General features: G+C 40.0%; 1 protein-coding gene across 11 annotated transcripts; it reads right to left on the reverse strand.

Annotated features, from left to right (window-relative positions):
- Positions 1–223: 223 nt before the first annotated feature.
- On the reverse strand, positions 224–25,328 carry LOC108141598 (protein enabled). 11 transcript variants are annotated; one of them, XM_041710475.1, is made up of 10 exons: positions 25,179–25,328; positions 24,647–24,775; positions 6,151–6,472; positions 5,842–6,074; positions 4,900–5,173; positions 4,003–4,758; positions 3,294–3,452; positions 3,008–3,229; positions 2,833–2,953; positions 224–2,216 (listed from the first exon to the last, which is right to left on the reverse strand). In XM_041710475.1, the coding sequence occupies exons 2-10, from the start codon at positions 24,652–24,654 to the stop codon at positions 2,188–2,190; spliced, it is 2,124 nt and encodes a 707-aa protein (XP_041566409.1). In that variant the 5' UTR covers positions 24,655–24,775; positions 25,179–25,328; the 3' UTR covers positions 224–2,187. The 11 variants fall into 11 exon arrangements, with proteins under 11 accessions (XP_041566409.1, XP_041566427.1, XP_041566418.1 ...); XM_041710493.1 differs by adding an exon at positions 13,802–13,919 and having other exon boundaries at positions 24,647–25,327; XM_041710484.1 differs by having other exon boundaries at positions 24,647–25,328.
- Between the last annotated feature and the right edge of the window lie 464 nt (positions 25,329–25,792).

Here is a 25,792-nt window from a genome sequence, read left to right on the forward strand (position 1 = left end):
GAGCGCTGATACCGATTTTAAAATTGTTTAACGCAGCTCAAAAAAATGTCCAAGCCTTTGCGGAATATATTGATCTGCCTTTTATGCTTTCAAAAGAATAAGCTCCGTTTCAAAAAATGATCATCATTTACGAGTTGTACAAATGATTTTAGACCTTCTTTCCCCGAGAGTTCGCTTCCCAAATCGGATTGGGTTTTACGGTTAGAGAATTAAAAACACAGAATTGGTTTTTACATACAAACGTTGCTTGTTTATTTCACTTTACGTTCTTTTGTTGAATATGCATATAATGTTTTTGCGCTTCTATTCCGTCCCGATCGCCGCCGCTATATAACTTACGCCCCTTAACGATCTAAGTGAATCCGTTGCTGATTTTTAATATATATTTTGATCTCGAGTTAATGCCGGCTGCTTCTTCGTTTCGTCATCTCTTGTATGTATATTGAATATTCTGGTTGTATATAAGTGTATAATATATTTAATTTAATACATAAAAAGTTGCGCCCGCTGCAACGCGCATCGATTTCCGCTTGCTTCGTTTAAAATAGTTTACGTGTGTTTAATATTAAATTGTTTCCATTGTTTTCGCAATGCAAAGATCATATATAAAAATACAAAAATCATAACATTTACATACACACCGGACCGTGTGTGTGGCCGCCATATAACTAGGTATTTCATATACTCTATATAATCATATATCGACGCAACCTCGCACAGTCAATATAAATTATTGTTAAATTACAAAAAATTAAAATGTATATATGCATTCGAATTATACACAACTACCACTCTCTCTCTCTCTCTCTCTCTCTCATCAGTATAAATAAATTTTTGTCCACTTAATAAACAATTTCACTTCGTTATGCTTAAGAACTAAACTCTCCTTCTTCTGCCCCTGTCCGGTCTTCCTTTTCCTCGCTATCTGATCCACCATTTTCCGATTTGCTTGGCTTGCTATCATTCAATAATTTCGCTATTTAGTCTTAGTCGTATATGGAAGTTGAATTGGTACGCATATGTTCAGGATCGGCTTGTCCGCCGAGTCTGGGGAGGAGTGTACAATATTTAGTGGCTTTCCTTTAAATATTTATAAGTATTATTTATGTGTATAATACGCAGCAGTCGATTGTTAATTTAGCTTTCTAATTTCGCTGTATAGATCGTATAGATCGCTGGATCGCAGGGGTTATTCATGTGATACTAACGCTAAGTCGCTCGAGCTAAGTCTGAGTCCTGAACACCACGCTCAATTCCGCTTTGAACTGTTTTTGTTTGTTTCTCTGATTTACTCTGAAGACTTGCTGGTTCTTAAATTGAGTCGTATGAGATCGTGTGCTTAGGAAAGTGTTGTGGTTTTGTTGGAGGAAATGCGTGGAGAGTTTTCCTTTTTCTTCTTTTTTCATTTTTGGGAGCATTGATGGATGACGTTTGTGGAATTGTTTTCGTTTCGTTTTGAGTCGTAATACTAGTTCCCTTTAGGTTAGGTTAATGAGTAGTCCATATATATTAAACCGTATATATATGCATGTTTTTGTTTTTTGTGTTTGTGTATAGAGAGATTAGTTCTATGTTTAATTACAAACGTTGTTGATTTTGATTTTGGTACGAAACAGTGGAAAAATCCCGGGGATCATAACAAACTAAAAAAATGGATGAGGTGGGGGTATGGAAAACAAAGGAAAGAGAGATTGGGCGGGGGGTTACGATATACCGAACATTGCAAGCAATACTCCTGTTCTCACACTAAAATTGGCTTATAGACTTATGCAAAATAATGTACAACAGAGTTAGTTACATAACTTAGAAGTCGGTTAGGTAAGCAGTTCTATCCTTTAAAATATAATTACTTTGACTAAATTTCTTCTTCGCCTCGGCATTTGTGTGTGTGTGTGTGGTTTTGTGTTAGCCTAGATGTTGTTTTTGTTAACCTAGAGCAAGTGCATCATAAATATGCGTATCAATGCACAAGCCACTGCCTCGTCGATCGATCGTCAACATTCTGGCAATGTTGCGAGCTTCGATCATCGAATACTTCGCGAATGTCTTAAACTACACGCCCGGCTCCTGCTCTCCTCCTGGCTCCTGATTCTGATCCTGATCTTCGTCCAATTACGGGACGACAGCAGTGATGGGAGTTCGTTGGAGCCTGGTGCCCGTTGGCGTTTATCGTGACAGTGCTTTGATCTATCTGCGATTGAACTCCGATTTGATAGCTGTAAGAATTGTAGAACTCTTATTAGTTCATAATAATGTATATGTTTTATTTATTTTAATTTCAATAATTTATTTCCTCGAGTTGCCTTTAAAGGTAAATATGAGTTTAATAGCTTTGACAGACACCATGTGAGCTTTAATATACATTAAAAAAATAGATTTTTTAGCTTTAAAACAAGTTAAAAAATAACCTAATATCATTTGATATTAAGTTATAAGCAAGAATTAGGTATTTAATTAATTATAATTATTTATTTGCCTCTTAACTTAATCAGATACGATTAGAAATAACACGTTAATTTAGTTATTCAGTTGATTAGAATCGGTACGCAACTTTTGAAATAATACATTTTCAAATAGAGCAGAAAATGGTATATTTAATTGCGGTGTCAACTTCTTACTGAAGTATATTAAAAATAACAAGCTCTAAAATGTGTTAAAAATTCTGCCGTGTCTTCTTGTATCGTTAAAAATATCTTAAATTTGAAAAAGTATTTTTAAATGGAAAAATCTTATTGTATTGTATTTTAAGTTGTGTTTCAAAGCTCTGTCATTGGTTTTAAATAATTTTACATGAATCTCTAAAGTATCTAATTGTTTCAAATCTCGACTTACCTTCTATGATCTCGTTTTTGACCTTCTGGATCTCTAATCGCATTTCGCGTACTATCTCAGCCTTCAGTGTGTCCAAGTCGCCGTTAGATAACGCCAGCGACAGGCCATCGCCATTTACCTGCTTTAGAGATGGAGATTATAGACCTCTAGTGTGATTCTGGCCAGGATTACCCACCTTAAGAATGGTCTCCTCGCTGGCACTGCCGAACCGTTTGCGCATGGGTCGCGGGGACTCTCCGCCACTGTTCGTTGTGTTGCTCCCAGCTCCACCCGAGCTTCCATTCGCCCCTTCATGGCCACTTCCAGCCGATCCGCTGCCGGCGCCTCCGCTCAGCTTGTGGGGCAACGTGTTGGACTTCTCCCAGGGACGCTTCTTCACCTCGGGCTCAGGATCGGGCTGAATGAGCCAACGCCAACAAATTATGATTAAGTATTCTGGAGTGAACGAGATGGGTACTTACATCCTTTTTCTCGGCTTGAGCGCGTCGTCTGGCCAGCGTTTTGGCCATCTCGTCCATCATGGAGGCCATGCCGTTGGAGCTGCGTCCGATGGTTCCATAGTTGCCGCTGCCTCCGCTGGAGGTGCTGCTGCCGCTATTCTCCGGGGCAGAGGCTGTGGTCTGTAATATGGGGATACAACCAAGGTAAGACTCAATTTTAAATAGTAGTTGTGTTTATTATAATTTCAGTCAAAAGTTTGCAACACAGTAAATATAAATATATATATATGTATAATATATATACTCTCGCTTCTACGCAGTTTTAAAGCTATCTGAATAAAGAAATTAATGAAAAAACTTTGCAGTCTTTCAATTTATTTTTATATTCTTCGAGATAACTATTAATATTATGTCAGAATTTGGTTTTTAACTTGCTTAAAATCATATAGCTCCCATTAGAACAATCGGAAAAGGAAAATGAAAAGAAAATATAACTTTTATTTCAGAATTTGGTTTTTAGTTTGATTAGTCTATAGCTCCCATAAGAACAAACGGAAAATAAAAATTAACAAAAAATATAACTTCGCTATTATTTAATTTATTTTATATTCTTCGAGATAACTATTACTTTTATTTCAGAATTTCCTTTTTAATTTGTTTTATATTCAAATAGAAATTCGTGAAATTATTACCGAAAAATGTGCTATCTTTATTGTTTAAATAAATTTACCTTATTCTTTTTGAGCTTGAACTGTTGCAGCTGCGAGGCCAGTGAGCCCATGAGATCTGCCTGGGGATCATCCTTCTTAGGCGCTCCTCCCAGTCCCGGCGGCGGCGGAGGAGGCGGTGGTGCCCCCGGACCGCCCGGAGCCGGTGGTGGTCCGCCCCCCATGGCTGGCGGCGCCGGTGGAGCCGGCGGTGGTCCACCTCCACCTCCGCCTCCGCCCATGGCTGGTGGCGGCGGGGCGCCATTGAACATCTGTGGCGGGGCTGGTGGCGGCGGACCTCCGCCAACAGCGCCCCCAAAACTGGGCGGTGGCGGGGGCGGAGCAGGAGCCGGCGGGCCACCCGGACCGCCCTGACTGCTCATGCGATTGAGCGGCACCTGACCGGGCTGCGACTGTTGCTGCGACGGATTCATGGGCGGCGGCATGGGCACCTGGCCGTACGGATTCTCCGCCTGCTGCTGTGGCGGCGGCACTGGAGGACCTCCGTAGCCCGGAGCCGGCATCGCCGGCGCCTGAGGGGCCTGCGGATGCGGCTGCGGGAGCATCTGCTGCTGGCTGGCGTACACGACACTGTTGGCGCTCGCGGAGCTCGGTAGATGGCCGTGACCCACCATGTACATTCCACCGTTCTGGAGCGGCGGCTGGGGCGCCTGCTGCTGCTGTTGCTGCTGCTGCGGCTGCTGCTGCTGTGTCGGGTATTGGTGCACAGTGAGATTGGGATTAGAATTGGAGAGCACGTAGTGGGGTTGCTGATACTGCTGGTGCGGGGATTTCAGGGTTTTTCAGGAGATTCAGATTCAGATTCAGATTCGGGATGAAGCCAATTTGTCAATGAAATGAAACAGAAATACCGCATGAGGACTATGGGATGGGGCGAGGTTATAGCGTGTGGCACTCACCTGATTGGGCGCATAGCCCGCCTGAGCCTGTACCATCTGTTGATATTGCTGTTGCTGCTGCTGCTGCTGCTGAAACTGTTGCTGCTGTGGCTGCTGCTGCTGCGGTGCCGGCGGAATCTGTGGGTTAACCTGCGGAGGCAGGCCATTGGAAGTGGGTCCGTTGCCAGTGGGTCCGTAATGGGATCCCGGCTGACCCATCTGCTGCGCCTGCTGCTGCTGCTGTTGCTGCTGCTGCTGTTGGGGCTGCGGTGCCGGTGGGGCGCTGAGGGAATTCCTTTTTGGGTGAGCAAAGGTTCGGCGAGGAATGGGGATTGATCAATGAGTGGTGAGAGATGAGACACGGATACGAAGATAAGTGTTGGATGGTGTGGCTCATGCGTGAGTGGACAGAACAACAGTTTCCCACTTAAGTGAGTAAATGTAAATATATTTTTAATATTTTTATAATTAACTGATGTCTACTGCTTTTTTATTACTTTATTCAATTACTATTTAACAATTGCTTATAGTTGATTGGGGATAACTTTACTTTCTTCCTGTTCTGCTCATTTAAATGTTAAAGAAGTTCCTTTGGTATATGTGTTTTACTAACGAAAAGCAATAAACTCCAATAAACTCAATATTGACCCAAACGTGACCTAAACGATTAATCTCTCATATATATAAGGGAGTACATATACATATGGCAGGGCCATCGTTTTGTTTTCTGTGTGTACAATCTTATAGTTTCTTTAACTTTGTACCATTTTCATAACAAGACATAAAATTGGTTACAAAAATGAAATTTAAAGTTTGAAGAAGATGGTTAGGGATGAACTTTAAATGTAAATAAGATTTGATCATTATTCCTTTAATGGTTCCCAGCTTTGACAAGAAGTTAATGGGTTTTCGCTTTATAATGAGCATGGCATATCCAACACAATTAATGAGAGTGCAGCCTACCTGCTGGTGCGGTGATGACCCTGGGGCGTCGGTGGGCTCTGGGGGATGCTGTTCTGGTTGGTCTGCGAGGTGGGCGTCTGAGCCGAGGGCGTGACGTGGCCACCTATGCTGTTGTTCTGCCGCAGAATGGCCGCATCTTCGCTGGTCATCGTGCGATAGCCCATATCCTCCTCGTAGCCATTTCCATTTGTGGGCGGACCACCTGGATTGTTCGCCACGCGTCCGCTGAGCACCTGCATGAAAATACATTTCATTTCATTAAAAAACGAGATCAGTTACTCTCATATGGGGGCGAGATCGGTTACTCACTTCCAGGGCATGCATCATGGCCCTTGCAAAGTTTTCCGCATCATTTTGGCTCGAGAAGTTCAACCCGTAGACGAATTTCGAATCGCGCCACTGATGAAATGTGGCCGTGGCCTGGTGGTACTTCAGTCCCTTCAGAATGGAGCAATTGATCACCACCTCGTGATCCTGCAGCTTTCGCCCCACCACTCGGAAGGTGTTGTTCTGCTGGTGGTGGTAGATCTGCACCTTGCTCAATCCCGACGAACTGCCCGAAGGCACCCACTTCTTCTGGTTGTCATCGTACACCATCACAGAGGCTCTGGCCCCAATTATACTCTGCTCACTGAAAGAAAAAATGGTGGAGTAATTAGTTGGATTAGTTGCTTGATTTAAATGTGGGATGTAGTAGCTTGGATGAGAAAGATGATGGAGACATATAAAGACTTTTAAGGGGAAAACTGATCACATATCAGAACTATAGAATACCTTTCGCCTCAAGGAAAAACTAAAGAAAAGTGTGGAAAACATAGGAGTTCTTAGAATTTCAGTTTTGTTCGGCAGAAATAGTTTTCTTACAGCAACGTCTTAATAAGTGAGAATATCTCGAGAATGTTTAATAATAAACAATTTCTAAACCTGATTTATCATTTGTTTTATTAAAAAAAAACTAGAAAGATCGTGGGAAGCTGAAGCGGAAGCTGGGCTCAATAAAGTCTTCAAATTGGACTTTTTTATTATCAACACTAAAAAGAGCTTAATATAAAGATACAAATTTGTATACATTGTTTTAATGGAATTAGAAGTTCTTTAAAAAGCTTGTTCTAATTTTAAATAGTAGTAGTGATTCAAAAGTAACTTCTGTATTTAAAGTTAAGGTTTAGCTTAATAAGGCTTATCCGAAAGAATTAACAAGTTCAAAGAAATTGATTTGCCAACTTAAATACGACTTCTTAAACTCGATTAAGACTTCCCAGAATGAATGTCGCAATGAGTAATCGTTTTCAGATCATTAAATCTGCTCTATAATATTTTCCCCTATAAACCCACTCCACTGCACTTTACTTCAGTGTGATTTTCCAGAGTTCTCACACGACTCCAGTGAGTAAGGGCTTTGATCTATGCCAGCCAACCCCTTCTAATCCCCCCCTCCCCCAAGTTTCAGGACAGGAAGTGCAATGCATTTCTTTGTGTGCTCACACACCTGTCATGCAGCAAGCAGCATGCAGCAGTTGATCGTCTCGAGTCGCACGGACCGATTAAATGATTCTAATGAAAGTTCTAATATGAACGCAAGCTCTCAACCTTTAACATTCTTTACCCGCAGGCTGTTGACAATTAAAGCTAGCCACCGAGTAAACATGGCAAGCTACAAATGAACGCCTTCATTGGAAAAATGCAAAGGCGATGACGAGCTGCCTTGCCTTGCCTTTTCTCAACTTGGGGCTTTGTTTCTATCCTATGGCTCCGTTTTTTTTTTCTGTATTTTTTGCTGGCCTGGCCTGCACCGCTCCAAGTTGCTCTAAGTTGCTCCGAGTTGCTGCGAGTTGCTGCGAGTTGTGTGTGTTACTGGGGGACAGAGAGATAATGACAGAGAGCAGCCGCCAAACGAGTCGAGTCTGCAGAATTCTCGCATCAGACTTGGCCCGGCCAAAAGCCGCGAGTAGTTTTGCACTTAAATGGAGTGCACAGATCGGCGGGACGGACATTCGGACGGGCGGACGGAACCCAATCCGAATCCGAATCCAAATGCTGGCCACAGCTGTGCGCCGTTTCAGGGCCTTATATAACAACCGACAGATCGGAGCCAAGTCGTATGAGCCTGCCTGCTTTTGCGGCTTTGATTTGCATCGAATTCGTGGCAACGAAAGTGAAGTTTTTGCACACTGTAATACAGTAATCGTAAAACAATAGCGCTCAATCAATTTTTAAATTTCTGTTTTTACCATTGAAACGATTTCCATCTCACAAATTGGATACTACGTATTAAATGGTAATTAAAGGAAATGAAGTTTTGCAAAAAGAAGTTGGTAAAAGTATTTCGTTTACTTTTACGTGTTATTTTGTTAGGACTCAAGTCAAAAGGTAATTAGAGTGAAAAGTCTTTTTAACTGTGATTATAAATAGGTTTTGTGAATCATTCATTTTCATTGACAAAATACTTCTGCCCTTACAAAACGAAAATTTTTGATCACTTTCGCACGTAAAGTGTGCTTTAAAGCGTGATTAATACGTGGATTTGTACTATTATCTTAATTCTGTATCAAAGATTAAAACCAAGAATCGTGAATCATAAAATCTTTAACGTTTCATAAGAAACTGAAAATAAAAGTAAGTAAGCAGATAAAAAATTATAATCATAGTTATAATATGCGAAATCTAAAAATCATTTTAATAGGATGTGGATAACTTTTCACTAATATTGTGTTCAATTGTGTTCAAGTTTTTAAAACAAAAATACAAGTTTTAAAGTTTTAGACAAATGATGTTTCTAATAAAAAAAAATCGCTATTTATTAAGTTTGAAACTTTATTGAAAATAGATTTTCTGCTGTGCAGCTGCCTGGAAAACCCAGATGAAATTCGAAAAGTGTGCAGCAAATGGGCAACAAAATGGGATGCTAAGGGTATGCCTATAATTGAGCCACTGAAAATCGCTCTGGGAGTGTTTACAATATGTGGCAGGTGAAATTTTCCATGGCCGAGGGATTTATTCGTGCGTTAAGCTCAGGTTTTGGAGCTGCAGTTGAGTGCAAATGCAGATGCAGATTCGTGTGCACACGAAATCGTTTTCCAGCTTAATTGGCGTTAAATTATAATTATGATTAAACGGCAAGTGCGGGGGGAGTTGAGCTGGATGATGTGGGGTTAAGAGTTCTTTGATTTCTGACCAATCTCGCTAAGCGGCTAAAAAGAAAACGAAGAATAAGTTGCAAAAACGCAAATAAATCCAGGGTCGAACGCTGTGTGCTGAGAGTGGAGAATTAAAGGAGAAAAGTGGGAAAATAGGGGGTTATTACAGAACCCAAGGACAGACGCGTAGGGAAGTGGGTTACACATACGCAAAAATCGTTGTAAAGCCCCCAATGAATTTATCTTTGACCGAATTATGGCGACGTTGTAATGTGTGATATTTTTGCTGTTGCTGTTGTTGTTGTTGTTGCTGCTGTTGTTGTTGCTGGAGCAGATAATGATGTATGTTGCTATAGAGATGTTGCTTGTGTTGCTGCTGTGCCTGCTGTTGCTGATGTTGCTGTTGTGTCGGCGGTGTTGCTGCTGTTGCTGTTGCCGTTGTTGTTGTTCTAATTGAAAACGACATGGAGCAGCCCAGTTTGGAGGGTTGAGTTTTCGAGGGTTGGTTCAGATTCCGATTCACCGAGGGACTCGGATTCGAGGGCGAAACGCATTTGCGCAAAGTGGAAAAGATCAGAGAAGATGGAGAGGATGGGGATGGGGAGAGAGTTAGGGTAGATGAACTGGCTATCGATGAGGCTGCACTTGATGTATCTCTTTCAGTTGCTGTCGGTACATACAACATCTGATCCTGCTGCTGCTGCTGCTGTTGCTGCTGTTGCTGCTGCGGCTGAGATCTCTGAGGTGCCTCATAGATGGGCCCTGCCTTGGGACTAGCTTTGGGCAACTGCAAGACCAACTGCTCGTGCTCGTGGTAGCGCTGCCTCAGCTCCTGCTGCTGATAATGATGGTACATGGGATGGCGATAGTCCAGCAAATCCAACTCCTGCAGCTCCTCAATGCTATAGTATTCCGATTTGGAGCCCAAGCCGTCGACGGGAGGCGACATCTTGTGATGCATACTCTGGCTGCGCCGGATCAGCTCCCCGGAATGGGGAACGGGAGCCACCTGAAACTCGCACATCCCCCCATTGCCCGGCTGCTGCTGATAGGCCAAAATCGGCGTGGAATTGGCGGCACTCGACGGCTTCTTGCTGGTGAACGAGGTCTTGGCATAGAGCTTCTTCATGGCCATTAACCGTTGGCCAATATTTGCAGAGGCGTCACAGACACTAAGCAGATCCCACGATCGATCCCACACGTAAACACACGAAGCCACCAAACCGAACAACCGATCGGAAATATCGAGTTTATGTTTGCCTAGGCTCTTTTCGGCTCCTCTGCCCACTGAACAACACAACACCGGTCGCCGATCTTTGGACACGTCCGAACGCACTCAAGACCCGCTGGAGACTAAAGCCAAGATCCAGACCGAGATCGAGACTGGGTCCCAGACCGAAACGATCTCTTAGTCGAGGCCAAGCCAAACAAAGCCGAGGGGGAAAACAAAAAAAAAATATATATAAAAGCGAATGAGCAGCAAAGACGTGAGCGAGAAAATGAGAAAATGAGAATCGACTCACAATCTCTATTTTTTCTCTTATTTTAGCGGCTGCTGCGCTTTGAATTCGTCTAAAAGGCAAATAATTACACTTCAAAGTCAATAAAATAATGAGAAACGATGAGTTGTGCTACGGCGGTTGAGCCGGTATGACCCCGCAGCATAATGGCCAGGTAGATAGAGCACAACCTGACTCACAGCCTCTACAGAAGATTCCCAAATGCCATGACAATTAAAAGATGAGGGGAAGTCGTCTGCATAGAAACTATTAAAAACATTATCTTTTCTTACAAAGAGAGAATTGCATAGGGGGTTTTATTATGACAGCATTATTTAAAATTCTTCAATATATAAATAACATTTACTTTTTTGACCTTAAAATACAATTTTTTAAATCGCCCATTTATTAATTTTTAAAATGCAAAATTTAATGGCATGACATTGCCTTATTATAATCCTATTTTTCTAACAAAAGCAGCTATCGAAAGCTTTAAAAACATGATTCTACCAAGCCTCTCCCGAAGGTTACATGAAATATATAACAGATATCTTTTAAACAAAACAATAAATACCATGCAGTTTAAAAGGGTATACGATAAACGCTCGAAACATACAAAGTTGAGCTTGGGGCATTTCTGCTGGCAATCTCGTGATCGTCGCTTAACCAGTCCGTCAGTCAGTCCGTCCGTCCTTCTGTACTTCTGTCCTTCTCTCCATCCGTCAGTTAGTCATTCGGTCAGTTTGTGATTCAGTGAGTTGGTTCCGTCCGTCAGTGCGATAATTACTTAAGAAACGAGCTCAATAATTTATATTTCCCCCTCGAGTGACTATTACAAGTATTTTTTCCTCTGCGTTTTTTTTTTCCCCTCCATTTCAACTGTTCTTTGGCGGCGAAAAGCGGGGATTAGGGCGGGAACGGGGGGAAAAGCGGGGAAAAGGTAGCGTACAGCTTGTAGCATGTTATGAAAAATTCATATATAAAATAGTAAATCTCAACTGGGAGTTCCATAACTCTGAGAGCACTGAATCTCTGTTACCGACTCGGTTTCTGTTTCGGTTTTTGCCCCTCAACAATTCCTAAACGTAATTTCCAATTAACATTATTGTGGCCCATTGTAAGTGGTTGTGTAGTGGTTGTTGGAGGTTCACCGATCTCCGATTTGAGCCGACCGATTATCGTCTAGCCTTAATGGCTCTGTCAGAATGGTTCAGTTCAGTGTATTTTTTTTTTGTTGGTCCAAAGCGTGTGCCGCGGCTTAAATGATTTGGCAACTAAATATTTCTCTGGTTTCTTAGGGGCAAATCGAGTGCGAGTACCATAATCCATATGTCTGTCCGTAAAGACCCGCAGGCAGACAGCGAGCAGAAAAACAAAAAAAAAAAAAAAATGAAAACAAACAGAGCCCACACATGTGAGCAGTCGGAGTCACAAAGTAGGTTGCCAGGCAGTCAGGAGACTCAAAACGGTTTGCCCCGGGCAAACATCAAGAAGTGCTGGGGGGAGCGTGGGGGCTTCAATCAATATCGAATATCACTGCGCGATAAACTCGTCACGGGAGGAGCGCTTCCTGCCGGTAATACACTGAGAGAAAAACACAACATATAATTTTTACACTAGTTCCAAACTTAAATACAAATTTGTGTACTTTGTATCTTTACTTTGCTAGTATGCTTTCTACATAAGTGATTTGTTCTTAAAACAGTTTAATATAATCCCATTATTTATCAGTTTAATACTTTACATAAAGTATTCACTAAATTATTCAATGATAACTTATAATGTTGTTCTATTAATGCTTTTCTATATAAGTGATTTGTTCTTAAAACAGTTTTATATAATCCCATTTTTTTCGGTTTTATACTTTCCATAAAGTATTCACTAAACTATTCGATGATTACTTATATTGTTGTTCTATGAATGCAACATGTTCTGTTCTTTTAAACCACTTTTAACATACAAAATCAAATCAAGTTTTCTTTCAGTATAACAGTCACTTATAAAGCCCGACAAAAGCATGGATTTGGGTCACACTCTAGCACCTACTCCTTAACCTCCTTATCCTCCGGCACAGGTGACGATAGGTGCGGATCCATTCAGCTTACTGAAACCGACTTCAATCAAGCTCGAAACCAAAAGGATTAAAGTTGGATTTCGAGGAGTCACTCATATTTACTTATGTACATATATTCACATTCATGTGACTTAAACTCAAACACAAATAATGCACGGTAAAACCGAAACTCGTTTCGTTTGTAGCCAAGTAAACAGGAGGAAACTTTTTTTGTTTGTCCGCAAACTTAAGGGGTTTAATAGATTTTTCAAAAACCGTTCTTTTCCCAAAATTCGATGTGATTAATGCACTCGATAAGCCAGCAACTCAGCAATTATGGCGCGGCAATTAGGGAGCACTTCACTGATAGATGCATTTAATAAACAGGCGCCAGATGCATCTGCCCCTCACCAATTTGGCAGACTCCCCTCGAGCGGCTCCGTGGGACAAATGTTACCCATTGGGCGGCGGAATTTCAACTGGGTACCCAAAACGAACTGGACAAATTCAGGCGAAAAGTTGCCCAGAAATTAAGTTTAAAGCACACGCTGGCTTGGCTGACCGGATTTCCTTGGAGACAACATTTTAATGATGACACACCCAAAAAAAAAAAAAAAAAAAAAAAAACATAAACTGAATAAACGCAAACTTGCAACGTTTTTGCTTATTCACAATTCATTTATCGTGAGGGTATGGTGTTCTAACAGCTTTCCAGTAGGCAAACTCCCCAAATGGGAAGCCGCACCCCGCTTTTAGACCAAAACAAATTATGGGGATTAATAAACGAGGAGCTAGCTGCTCTACTTCCCCAAAATTAACCCCACATCCCCAGGGAACTGGGTTTTGGGGGTTTGCCATAAATTCGGGCAAATGAGTTTCTTAAAAGGTCGACCCATAAATTTCCTACACATCAATTTCGAGGTGTCAAGCAAAGAGAGAGATTTGCACCTCAACTGAAGGAAAGGAAAGCGCAACTGTTTAACTAAAAGTTGAGCTTTTTCAGTGCCAGCAAATATCCACCTTAAATGTTGACCCATAAATGTCATAGACAAGCAATTTTAAGGTGACAATCAGACTTTCAGAAAATGTGAAGCTCGGAGAATATGTGAATTGAACTCAATTTGAATGAAAGTCAGAAATTGTCGTTTGCCTAATTGAAATGTCCTTCACAAGCGATTGACAAGAAAACTTGTATCTGGCAGATACGTAAGTAAATGGGCGAGTGTTGTATCTATTCATTGTCAAATGTTCTGCCCGCCGTGTAAACTTACGTCATTGCAATTTGGTTTGTGTTGTTTTCCTAGCTGCTTCAGCTGTGGTTTCTCTTCGGTTTCCTGCTGTGGAGGGAAATTCGCTTCCAGAGTTTCGATTTTCCAGAGGGTATGAGATCTGCAAGACCGGAAAAGAAGAGGATACAGATATAGATGCGATTACAGTTTTAGCTCGTAAATCAAGTGCAGGCACACGTGTATCCCACAGATACCACCTCTTTTGGTGGGAAAATCAATGAGAACTTCCCCCTCTTTTTTTCTGACTGGCCATGTTTGCCATATTCTTTTTCTAGCCAACGAGGGAAGTTGGAAAAGTTGTTGAATTCACTTTTTCCACCTAACTTGCTCTATTGAAAACTAATCGAACAGCCCTTTCTGTGGTCCTTTTTCTGACCGAATGGGTATGAATTGATATTGGCCAAATCGTTTTGACCACATCGCACACAATATTTTATGAGGCATTTGCGTAATGAGGCAATTGCCTTAAAAGCAGCTGAAAAAGTAAAAAAAAAAAAAAAGGAGAGAGAGAGAGAAAAAGCACATAGGTCAACGAACTCGGAATGAAAAAGTAATAAACTACGTTTTTTCTTGAGAATAACTCCCCATCGATTAATCGATAGTTTGGAACCTTGAAAACCGCACCAGAATAGAACCCATCAGTTAAGTATGGCCAGCAGTGAAAGCCTTGCTGATGAATTAATAACCCGCGCAGAACAATCAACTCGGAATCAGAACCAAAGCAACCTGAAACGAATTGCTGGACTTTTTCTTTCTATTTTTTGGGCAATGACAAAAGACACAAGTCATAATGGTAGCCGCAATAAACAAAAGTAAAATGAAACGACGAGGCATTTGCATTTTAGAGGCGGAGAAAAAATCAGGTCAGCGCCCTAGAGAAGATCTGGGCCGCCCCTCGCAGCCACGCCCCGCGGCAACATCTTGGGCCAAGAATTTTGACCTAGTTTTCCCCACTCCCCGAACCTTCCCCAAAACCCTCAGCTTGCGTCATAGAGTTCCGCCTGGAAAAACCTTCATTCAAAAGCACGCACTTGTAGTTTTTTTTTTTTTTTTTTTACCCGGAAATGTTGATGCAACATTGCTGCGGAAAGAAGAAGTGGGGAGTTGGGTGACTTTTTTAATTGGAAAATGTTTGTAGAGGATGAGTTACCCCTGTTAATGGGCCAACATTTTACCAGTTAATTTTCGCATATTCCAAAATAAAACAAAGCCTTTGAGGGGCAAACTTAAGGTGTGGGTCGAAAAGTAGGAGGGGCTGGGCACATGTGCCGCTTCCCTCTGGCCAAAGAAGTGTGCCCACCCCCGAAAATGACGCCCCTGGGCAATTATCCAAAATAAAAACCTGAACAAAATAAAACAAACAGAGAAACAGAGAGAGCAAAAATTAAAAAACAAGTGAAATATTTGGCACTCAGCTAAATGGGGAGGATACTCAGACGAGAGTGTGGGTATAGGGGTGGTTTGGGATTGCAACCCCTGAACAGGAGTTTAAACCTTAGATTGGCTCTCTGCATCGAAGGGAGGAAGTTCTCTGAGGGAGCAAAGTTCGGGGTTCGGGAGACTTTTTCAATGTTGTCGTTTTGAATTTCGATGTTTAGCCCGGTTAAAGGGTGACTACCGCATATATATCGGTGGACAAACTCACTTGTGCTTATGTTTATACTGTTTGCCAAAACATATTTATATCACAATACTATTTACTCACTCGTAAGTAACTTCTAGCAATATTCGCTGTACTTCTGGGCAGTTCCCGGAACACTTTTAAGCTCTCCCCTTGAGACACATTTTTGTGTAATTTTTCTGGAATTTCCACCGTTCCCGATGATGTCAGTGGGTTAGGAGTTGACTCATTTCCCTCCTCGCGTGATATTAACAATTTGTCAGCCCAAACGAACCACTCTTGTATCCTATTCACAGGAGAGGTGGTTAAGTCAACACTCTTCCAGCTCCATCCCTATAGCCCCTACAATCTCCCTTAACTCCGCTTCATCAGTCTGCACCTTACTCCTCTTACTACACAGAAAGAAAACCTTATAGATTTATTGTTAAAATAGTTATTAAGTTATTTTGCTTTAATATACGTTTTAATGTTTTTGCAACTAGTATTCGATTAAAGTTTAATTACATTTTATAGCCGGATTCCATTGGCACATTAAAAGGCATTTAGCCTAATACCCATTTATTTGCACAGGGAATCCCAAAGGGCTAAATGCCGCATTTAAAATAAATGCGATTAAAAATCATTCGCCCCGAACATTTTTAGAAAAAATACCTCTACAACAGCTGGTTTTTTTATGCAAAGATGGAGCAATTTGTATTTCTTTCGAATATAAAATCTATTTTGCATACAAATGACTGAAAACAATAGCGCACGCTGCATAGTCTGCACGCAGTACAAAATGCATTACTGCTGGATCTCTGGCAGGAAATACCTTCCACAAAAGTCCACTAATGCGGCAATGAAATCAGGCTATTACACATTATATTTCTCGATTTCTGGTCGGTTACATCAAAATAGATAACACCCATAAATAAATTTTATGGATTTATTTGGTCTATTATTATTTAAAAAATTTATAATAGTACATACTATATAAAACAAGCTTAAGTCGCCAGTTTTTGGCTCAGTGCTCTTCATTCATTTCTCACTTGCAGCTCATAAAAGTCGCAACGAATCCTCATTAAGTCTGGCTAACTTTTCCTGCCCCCAAAACTCCCCCTTTCATTTGTCTTGTTGCCACTCGCTTTATGCGGTAATTTCTGTTGTCTGCTCTGCTGCTTTTTGCCTTTTGGCCCCTAAGGGGAGTTTCCAGGGTAGGAGCTCGGTGGTAACTGGTTTTGGGGCCAGGCTTTGTCTGCTTTTCACTCATTTGTGGGACTCCCGACAAGGGACTTGGGCCGGTCTTTTGGGACCTGTGCACACGTGTTGGCCAAATGGAATTACTCCACAATTTGACTGCTTATTTGGGTCGCTCTTCGGTACTTGTGATCTTTTTGTGCCGAAAGATCTAATTGATCGATTTGCAAAAGGAGCTGGCGTTAATCGATGGGGATGGATTGGATCGGAGAAGAATGAGACATATAGTTTCAGATGGGAAATTGTGTTCTCGATGACCTGAATTCCCAGGCATATCAAAAAACATGGCTAGCCAAGCGGCAAGTCATCATCATGATCTTCGTCTTTTCTTCATTTTTTTTTCTTTGATTCGCCTCTGGCAGTAGCTGCAAATTAAAAATGTATCTACAAGTTATTAATTTTGCCAAAGCTGTTGCATCTTTTTCTCTAGGCAACCACTTTGTGGGTCAGTGACTTTCGATTGTGGGCGTGGCTGTCTAGCGTTGCCCTAACCAAAAAAAATTAACCCTAGACAGCCAATCGTCTTTTAACTCATTTCAAAGATCGATCTTCGCTCTGATTCGTGGCGGAAAATTGAGGAGTGGAACGGGCATATTTGGAAAACATATTTTTTTTTCGGTCGGCGTTTTGCTTCAAAGCGTAAAGTTAATGGAGCGCGGCAAATCTTTTTTTGTTTTTCTTGTCAGCGATAATTATTGAATAATGATTCAATTGTCTGTTGTCGGTAGGTAGTGTTGGGGAATTTGTGTCTCCAGCTGATAAAAAAAAAAAAAAGACCGGAGAACCAAGTCAAACATTTCCCACTACAAAGGGGAAGTCTATTAAATTATTACACTGTCACTGGCACAATGGAGTGTGGTGCCTACAATTTCTGTCACAATGCAGCACAACCCCCATCTCCCATTTCCCCCCTCGCTTTTCCACAATCCGCTGGCGGTGCACAAAGTTCAAGTGGGGAGCATCATAAAAATATCATAATCATAATATAATCTAAAGGGAAACGAGCGATTAAGATGACTTTGGCAAGCCGAAGTTGAAATACCCTTGCAGTGAAAACATTACAATAAAAATCGCTTAAAATACTGAAAGCTATAGTTGAGTTTATATTAAAAGTACCTCTTATTTAAAAAACATAATGCATACTTAGAGGCGTTTAGAAAAAAAAATTACTAACAAAAGTTAAGTCAATTCGATGGACTAGATATACAGTTAAATTTCCCTAGTTTAAGTAAAGCCTGCAATCAAATTTAAGTTGATTGTAAATTCATTCCGTCACAACCTTAAAATAACAATAGGTGATTCTCCGCTTACGATGACTCTGAGATGATATCCTCTGAAAGGGTATACCAAATCTAAAAAATGAGGCGGAGAAAGGAGGTGGAAAAGTGAGAAAAAAGAGAAAAAGGGGTGGAGAAAAGTCACTGCAATTGGGCGAGAAATAACAATAGAAGCAGAACGGGAAGGCAGCCAACAAAAAGAGTTCAAGTTACAAATTGTCCAGGAAGATTGGAATGTATAAAGGGGCAAAAAAGAGATGGATATACCGAGGGAAAACGAGACGGAAGTGTGCAACGCCACCTGTGGACCAGTCCCCAAACCGATCAAGATCTGGGAAACAAAAAAGAACTACTAGAAAAACCATCCTAAAAACTGCATCCATGGCAAAAAGAAAAAAAAAAACTCAAATTGAAGTTTAGTGGAAGCTTTTAGTTGAAAACAAAAAACAAATCTCAGGTCCTCCACTTGGGGCCCACACCTCTCCCCCACCCACTTTTCACTTCCCGCTGATGGTGTTATTGTTGCTGGCATTTTATATTTTCTGTTTTCGTTGTTTTTGCCCATGTTGGAAACTTCAGACTTCAAAACCGAGGGACCGGAAGCACTTCAAGTGCTTGCAATTCCATTGAGCAAAGTGCGGGGGCTATAAGAAGGGGATCAAGGGGAGAAGTCGGTCTGGGGAAAAAAGCGGGATGGATTGACTTTGCAATCAGCTTCGCCTGCAACATCGACGCGATTTGAATTCGGTTTCCATGACCGCCCATCGCTGAAAAACCTAGCAATGGGGATATCGGTCTCACAATAATTATGTTCCCAAGCAATTCGACTTGATTATACAGTCAATCTTCGCTAATTCAAATTTTATAAAACTTGAGCACTGTTAAATACTTTTACCCAACTCACATTTGTAAATCTCAAATTAAGAACTAAAGAAAGCTACACTTTTTAAAATTGTAATTCGTAATTTATTCAAAGTTTTTTTGTTTATTTAATACAATTTTTTTAAAAACAAGAAGAAGAAAAATATATTTTACATAATATTTGGAAAAGCGACAATAAATATGTCAGTCTGTGATAATATTATTCTTAATTAAATTTTGTAAACCTTTAAAAACTTTTAGCATGACTTAAACTTCCTTAAAATAAATTTTTGCAAATAATATCAAAACTCTTGTGAATCATCAGGGGAATATTCCCTAATTTTATCGGTGCCAAATGTATGAACAAATTTAAATATTTTTGTTTCAGTATTTTCTGAAGCAAATAGAAATATTTCAGATGTGGTCGCAGCATAATAAAACCCAATTGTATTTGTTTTGATTTTATCAGTGGAGCACTTCCCGTTTTCGAGTCAAGAGGGAAGCCTTCGTATTTGAAGATAATGCTTTTATCTGCAATGTTTTGAGGCCTTTCCACACCAAATCCCTCACAACAGAATTCAATTAATTTTTGGCTTCTAAGAAATGTTGATATTCCCATGTTTTTTTAAAGATTTCTTTGCTCTGCACATTTTCATGATCAATTTTCACATCGTAACTTACCTTGAAACGGAAAGCAACAAATGTTCGTACTTTGCTGTTCTTTTAATAATCTTTCCGAGAAGCGAGTCCGCAAATATACTTTTTGTTTATGGGTTGAATGAATTGCCTTTTGGCCAAATATGGATACTACCGAGAAAGCTTCCACCATGCCACAATCGTCTAACTTTAAACAATTGTAAATTAGCCGCAGACATCGTAATTTTGTTTTAATTAATCTGCCCCAATCTGATGCACTGCATCTGCAAAAAGAGGGTTGGGATATACATAAACGTACATATACAGCAAGCCAAGCGTTAGAGCGTGAAGTAGTCGACCCAGAAGACGAGCTGGAGATGGGAAACCCATGAAACTGTGGGCTGGGTCCACGTATTTCTTAGCTTTTCATCTTTTTTCTGCTTGCCGTTTTCTGTTTGTTGTGGCAAAATATCTAGGCCGTAAAAAATGGTTAAACGCCAGAGCAATTACCAGGCCAAACAACTTGGGGAGAACGTGGTTAAGTACGAAGTGCGATGCCCATGGCCAACTACAGTGAAGTCCCAGCTGGGAGGTCTAATCAAATGTACGAGCATATTTACAGCCAGGAACTCTTTTGGCCACTCACATTTCATGGCTTACATTTTTCTGTCATTTTTTGTATACTCTTCTGCAGCTGAAGAATCCAAAAGACAATGAAAGCTGCCCACTTAAGCGAATTTCGTTTTCTGACTTTTCCGCTTATCTGTGCAGTTTGCGCCCCGGTTATATCTGCATTATATGTCTTATATAGCTCTCAGATTCATCGCATATACACAATTTGTATGTTATGTATACGCAAACAGGGCACATTTGTATGAGAATGTTCAAGTTTAATCTGAGTTGACGGCTGACGATTTTCCTCGTTCCGATTGCAACAAGCTTTAAAAGAATAAATCTTCCACTAAGATGATGGAGAAATCGGTACCTCTTAAATTACAGAGAAAAAAATATGTGATTGTATTACAAAACCTTTATTAAGAATAGAAATGCTAGTAAAATTCCTATTTCCCATATTAAACAACAATTGTATAAATTAATGATTGGCTTCTCAGAATTCTCAAGTTTAAGACTATATGGAATGTATATTTCACATTTGCTTATTTATTAAGACTAAACATATTGCACACTTTTTAAACTCTTTGCTTAAAGAGTCAATATATGGTTAAGCTATCTTCTAAAACTAATATGTATATTAATTAGGTCAAATATTTAGGTAAGTGATACTGCTTAATTAAAAAATGTTATGTTATCTGGACCAGCGTCACTTGGTTGGTTTTAATTTTTTTGTACAGGGTAGAGCAATCTGAAAAGTAGAGACTTAAGAATATCTGCGGCACTTTCCAGTTTTCAGCACTGTCAGCTATCCCTTGTTGTCTGGCGTGCTAATTCCCTCCATTAACTATTACTTAATTGCCGCTTGGCACGACGTTTAATCTTCCTCCCGCGTATCCCCACCTTGCCTTCCAAGATACAATTATTTTATCTGTCTAGCTTGGCATTTGTGAGTCACAAACAAAATAATTTCGCCGATATTCAATCGAATCAGATCAAATCATTTCCTGAATTTGCGCAGAACAATGAAGAGGCAAAACAGACACAAATCCAAATGATATAAACAAAAGCAAATGGTCGAATCAACAAGCGGTCAAGTGAAAGATATTAATTAGTCTGCGTGGCAAAGAGTAATCCAAGGGGTATTTTCTAATGAGAAAATCCAAACACGTTCCACACATCCGATTCCGATTGCCGGTCTCCACATTTGTGGATTATGAATTATGCAGGTGGCGTATAAAAAATATATTTAATGCATTGGGAAAAAAATTTGGAAACAATTATTAAACATTTTAGTTGTTCCTAATTAAAAGTACCTTTGTTCCAATTAAATGTGTATCGATCTGAAACTTTTTAATTCTGGTAAAGTAAAAAATATTAAAAAAAAACTTTTTATATCTTGAAATTGTTAAAAAAATTAACATTTGATAGACTGAAAATCGTTCTTTATTAACGGTACCAAAAACAAAAGACACATTTTACCCAAGTTCGATCGCTATTTCTCTCTGTGTGGCATTGATTTATTGAAAAATGGCCATGCAATTGCTGGGTTGTTAGTCTTCCTCGGAGTTTTAGTTATAGAGTCATTAGACAAAAGAACTGTGTCACGAGCCATTTCCTTGGCCAAGTGGAAGGAAGCTAGCGGTAACGCAGAATAAAAACCCGGGGAGAGAAAAAAACATGTCTCAAGATTCCTAGCTCTTCATGTTGGTCCCGCATCTCCATAACTCAAATACAGATTCAGATTCCGATGCAAACTGAATTAAAATGGATTGGATTGGATGGCATGAGTGGAGAGTGGGAGGAAATGGATGTGGAAGTGGAAGTGGACAAGCCTTGCCAACAACAATGCGGAAATGTTAATTGGATTTGTTGTGGCATCCATGTGGGTGGCTCGCTGTAGACACATCTCTGTCAGAGTTCAGGGGTCAATGCATCGATAACGAACCTCTTCTCCCCGCGCTCTTTGTTTTTTTTCGAAGGCTAAAGCTGCCTGATATGACACCGAGTTAGTCACAAAAACAAAAACTTGACGCGGCCAGTTGATGATTCAGATTTTGAGGTATTTTTCGCTGTAGTTTCATTTCGATGCATCCGCCCAAAATACCTGGAACTTTTTTGTAAGCCTTTGCCTACCGAACTTTTAGTCATCGTAAAAATGCAAAAACAAAAACAACAGAAACTCAATGTATACAAGGAAAGAAGTGATATCTCTCTATTTCACCTTAGATACAGTACAACTTCAAGAACTCTGTCATCAAAGATGTTTTTTATTATTTTTTGTAATCTGCATTAATATTAAAAAATTTAGAATTACTTCAGAGTTTACTATTAAGTGAGCGCACAGTAATTTTAGAACTACATTTTTCAAATACAATACATATGTTTATATTTTTGCCTGTGAAATTTGTATATAAATATTTCGGCAAATACACAAAGATTCAAATTAAATTGTCGAAATTAAATATTTGATTTACTTTTAGTTACTTCAAATTTTGGACAGCTATTCGAGAAGTCAGAAGATATACAAATTTCCAACCTAGGAAAGTTCGACTGTTATACGTTTAAAAGCTGATAAAATGGAAATGGGCCAAGCAAATAAAAAACAACTGCAAAGGGGAGCAAATTGTCTGTTTGTTATTAACCAAAGCGAATCGTAAACCGAGGACATGTGTGTTTTGATTTTGTTTTCCGTTTTTTCGGGGTATACTTAAGTTTTTTATCTTATCTAGGAGCAGCTGGAAAACTGGGCTAACGGTGCTCAAATAACTGTGTCGTCACACCCTCTTTCTTTCTCTCTTCCCCTTCGTTACACCTTTCCCGTTCTAATGCAACAATTACGAAATCCGCGTTGCACGCGGCCATGTGTTTTGGAAACGGTTTGGCCCAAGGGGAAGACCGAAAGGAGGAGAGAATAGGAGAATGAAGAGTAGGCCAAAAACATGGGTGAAGTAGGTAGAGAACGGCATGCAAATTTCAGGCCGCAATGAAACTTCCGTAAATCGTATTATTTTGTTGAATTTTTAGTTACGGAAATCTCATATGTATGTACATTGTTATAAACAAAAACGGGAGAAATATGTACATATGTGAGCTCTAAAATAATTATTTATTTTAGACATATTTCTCTGTTCTATGTTTAAATGCTAAAAGTACTAAGAATTTATTAGCCATTACAGCTTTAACAATTGATTTTCTATTACAAATTGTTATATTTTTAAATTGCATAATATTGCTTATTGTTTAATTAAACTTAAGACAAAGAACTCTGCTTATATTTGCTATGACTTTAAATCAGCTGAGTTTAATAGACGTCAAAAAGATACAAAAGACGCCTTGAAATTGTGCAACTAAAAAATTGGGGTTTTATTTGAATTTGATTCGTTCACTTTTTGGGTTTTCAAGTTAACCCGTAACGCTGATTTTGTGCCTATTTGCGAACGGGTTTTTGTTTCGGGCCCTATGACTGTTGTATTTGTTTGTGTTTTGCGGGTCGGGTCTTTGGCCCGCTTCATTTGGCAAGCAAGCGTTAAAGCCAAAAAATGAGTCATGGCAAAGTTGTCTGCCATTTCAGGGCTAAAGGAGTTTTGCAGTCTTGGTTTGTTGTTGGCTGCTGGTGCATTGACATTTAAATGTTTGCAGCAGGAGAGGGCTAAGAGGAAGCAGCGACTGGAGAGTTGTGGCATAAATTAAAGTTCAAACAAACACTAAGAAGAAGCAGAGGAGGAAAATCGAGGCTGCCCCACCCGCACAATCTGCGCATCTCTCTCTCTCTTTCTGGGCGCTCTCTCTCCACCTCGCCTTTCTCTTCCTCTTCGCCTATTTGGCAGGTTTTTGTTTGTTTTGCGGCGAAAGAAGCGCAAGAAGAAGCAGCGCAGTTGCAGCCAAAACAAGAAGAATAACAACAACAAATACAGGAGAGGGCGAGAGAGGAGCTAAAGAAGTAATTAAAGCAAAGTCGAAAAAGAACAGCTGCCCCTCTTGATAGTGATTCTTCTTCTTTCAGCCCCCCCACAAACACAAGGCATAAAATCAGGGGCGGTTCCAGAGGGGGTCATTTTGATCTTTAAAGTTTTTGTCATACAATTTATATTAAAAAACAAAAACGTAATTAGTTCCATGGTTTAAATAGTTCCTCACAAAATCAAAAAAAAAAAATACCCCAAAAAACTTTACTCCCTATCCGCCCATGCATCAAATGAAAACAGGTTTTAGGTGCAGGAAAAAAGAAGAAGCAACCGGAATAGTGACAGCTGTTTTTAAAGGGATCACTTAATTTGCGCAAATTTTAACGAACTTAATAGTTGGCAAAACTATCAAAAAACTGCCTTCGCACACACACACACGCAAAGGCAAAAGGAGAGGTGCGCAAAAAAGGGCGTGTTTGTATATGAAGAAGAAGCAGCGGCAGAAAAAGGGAGCAGGAGGAAATTGGCAAACAAAAAAAGGGGGTTTTATGAAGAAAGAGCAAACCAAATAAAAATAATACTGTAACAAATAGAATCGAAAATCAACTATGAAATGCATTTCCTGGATTAAAAATAAATTATTGCAGAAAAACAGTCGAAAAAAACAAAAACTTACCACAACATTTTGGTTGATTCCGTTACCACAGCGAAAATGCGTTGGTATTAGTGTGCGGCGTCTGCTTTGCTTCTTCTTCTTCAGCTTCCAACAGAGAGAGAAAGAGAGCGAATTGCAATTTCCACCTCTCTGGCGGTTTAAAAAATAATTGTGATTTAGATTTTTAATTAAAATGCTTGACTTTTTGTGTTTTTAATTGCAGCACGCACACACCACTCACACGGAAACAAACACAGTTAGAGAGCGTGTAGGCAAAAGAGAGAGAGCGGGCAGGGGAGAGAGAGGAAGAGGCGAAAAACTCCTTTTCAAGGAGTAGACACCAATTTTTCTGGGCTCTCTCTCGACGCGAAATAGAGTTTTTGCTTCAGCAACTGCCTATAATTTGTTAATAATAGTACACACAAACATACACAAACGTTTCCCGAGCAGAGGATGTTCTTTTCTCTCAACTCCTTTTTTCCTAAAACTCCGCGAACTTGTCTTGTGTTTTCGTGCTCTATTATTTATAAAAACTATTTATTTATTCACTCACAGCTAAGCGCTGGCGATTGGCGGTGACATTTTCCGCGACAGCACCAAACAAATCAAAGAAAGGCGGCGTTTTTCCCCGGAAAAAACAGTCCGTGTCCGCTTTGCGTTCCGTTTCGTTGATCCGTTTTTCGCGACGATAGAGTATTTACTCAAAATCTCTACAGTGTGACCGCGCGGGTAGCGATAAAAAATACCATACTGTCAAAAAATAAATACCGCTTTACACAAATTCAAGAAATACCAGTTATATACCGCGTTCAGCATAAGATCTCAGCTAATGATCTCAGAACAGTGAATGATCACTTATCACTAATCAATCACCATAATCACGAGCTTAAAAATTACAGCGCACCTCAAAGAATCCTTGCAAAAATGGACCAGTAAACTTTGCCAAACCAAAATTTGTTACCCTTCCAGCTATTGCAAAAGATTAATGTTCTTTAAAACAACTAAATTTCGATTTTTTATATTTCTTAATTTTAACCGTAATTCCAAATTATTTAACCATTACTATAAGCAAATGAATTAAAAAAAGAATTGGAAAAGAAACATGTAATACAATTTTGTCATTTTTTTTGTTTATTCGAATTGAAACCGCATTCCTGTAAAAAAACA

This window comes from Drosophila elegans, unplaced genomic scaffold (genome assembly GCF_018152505.1).
Source record: "Drosophila elegans isolate 14027-0461.03 unplaced genomic scaffold, ASM1815250v1 contig_133, whole genome shotgun sequence".
NCBI classification, from domain to species: Eukaryota; Metazoa; Arthropoda; class Insecta; order Diptera; family Drosophilidae; genus Drosophila; species Drosophila elegans.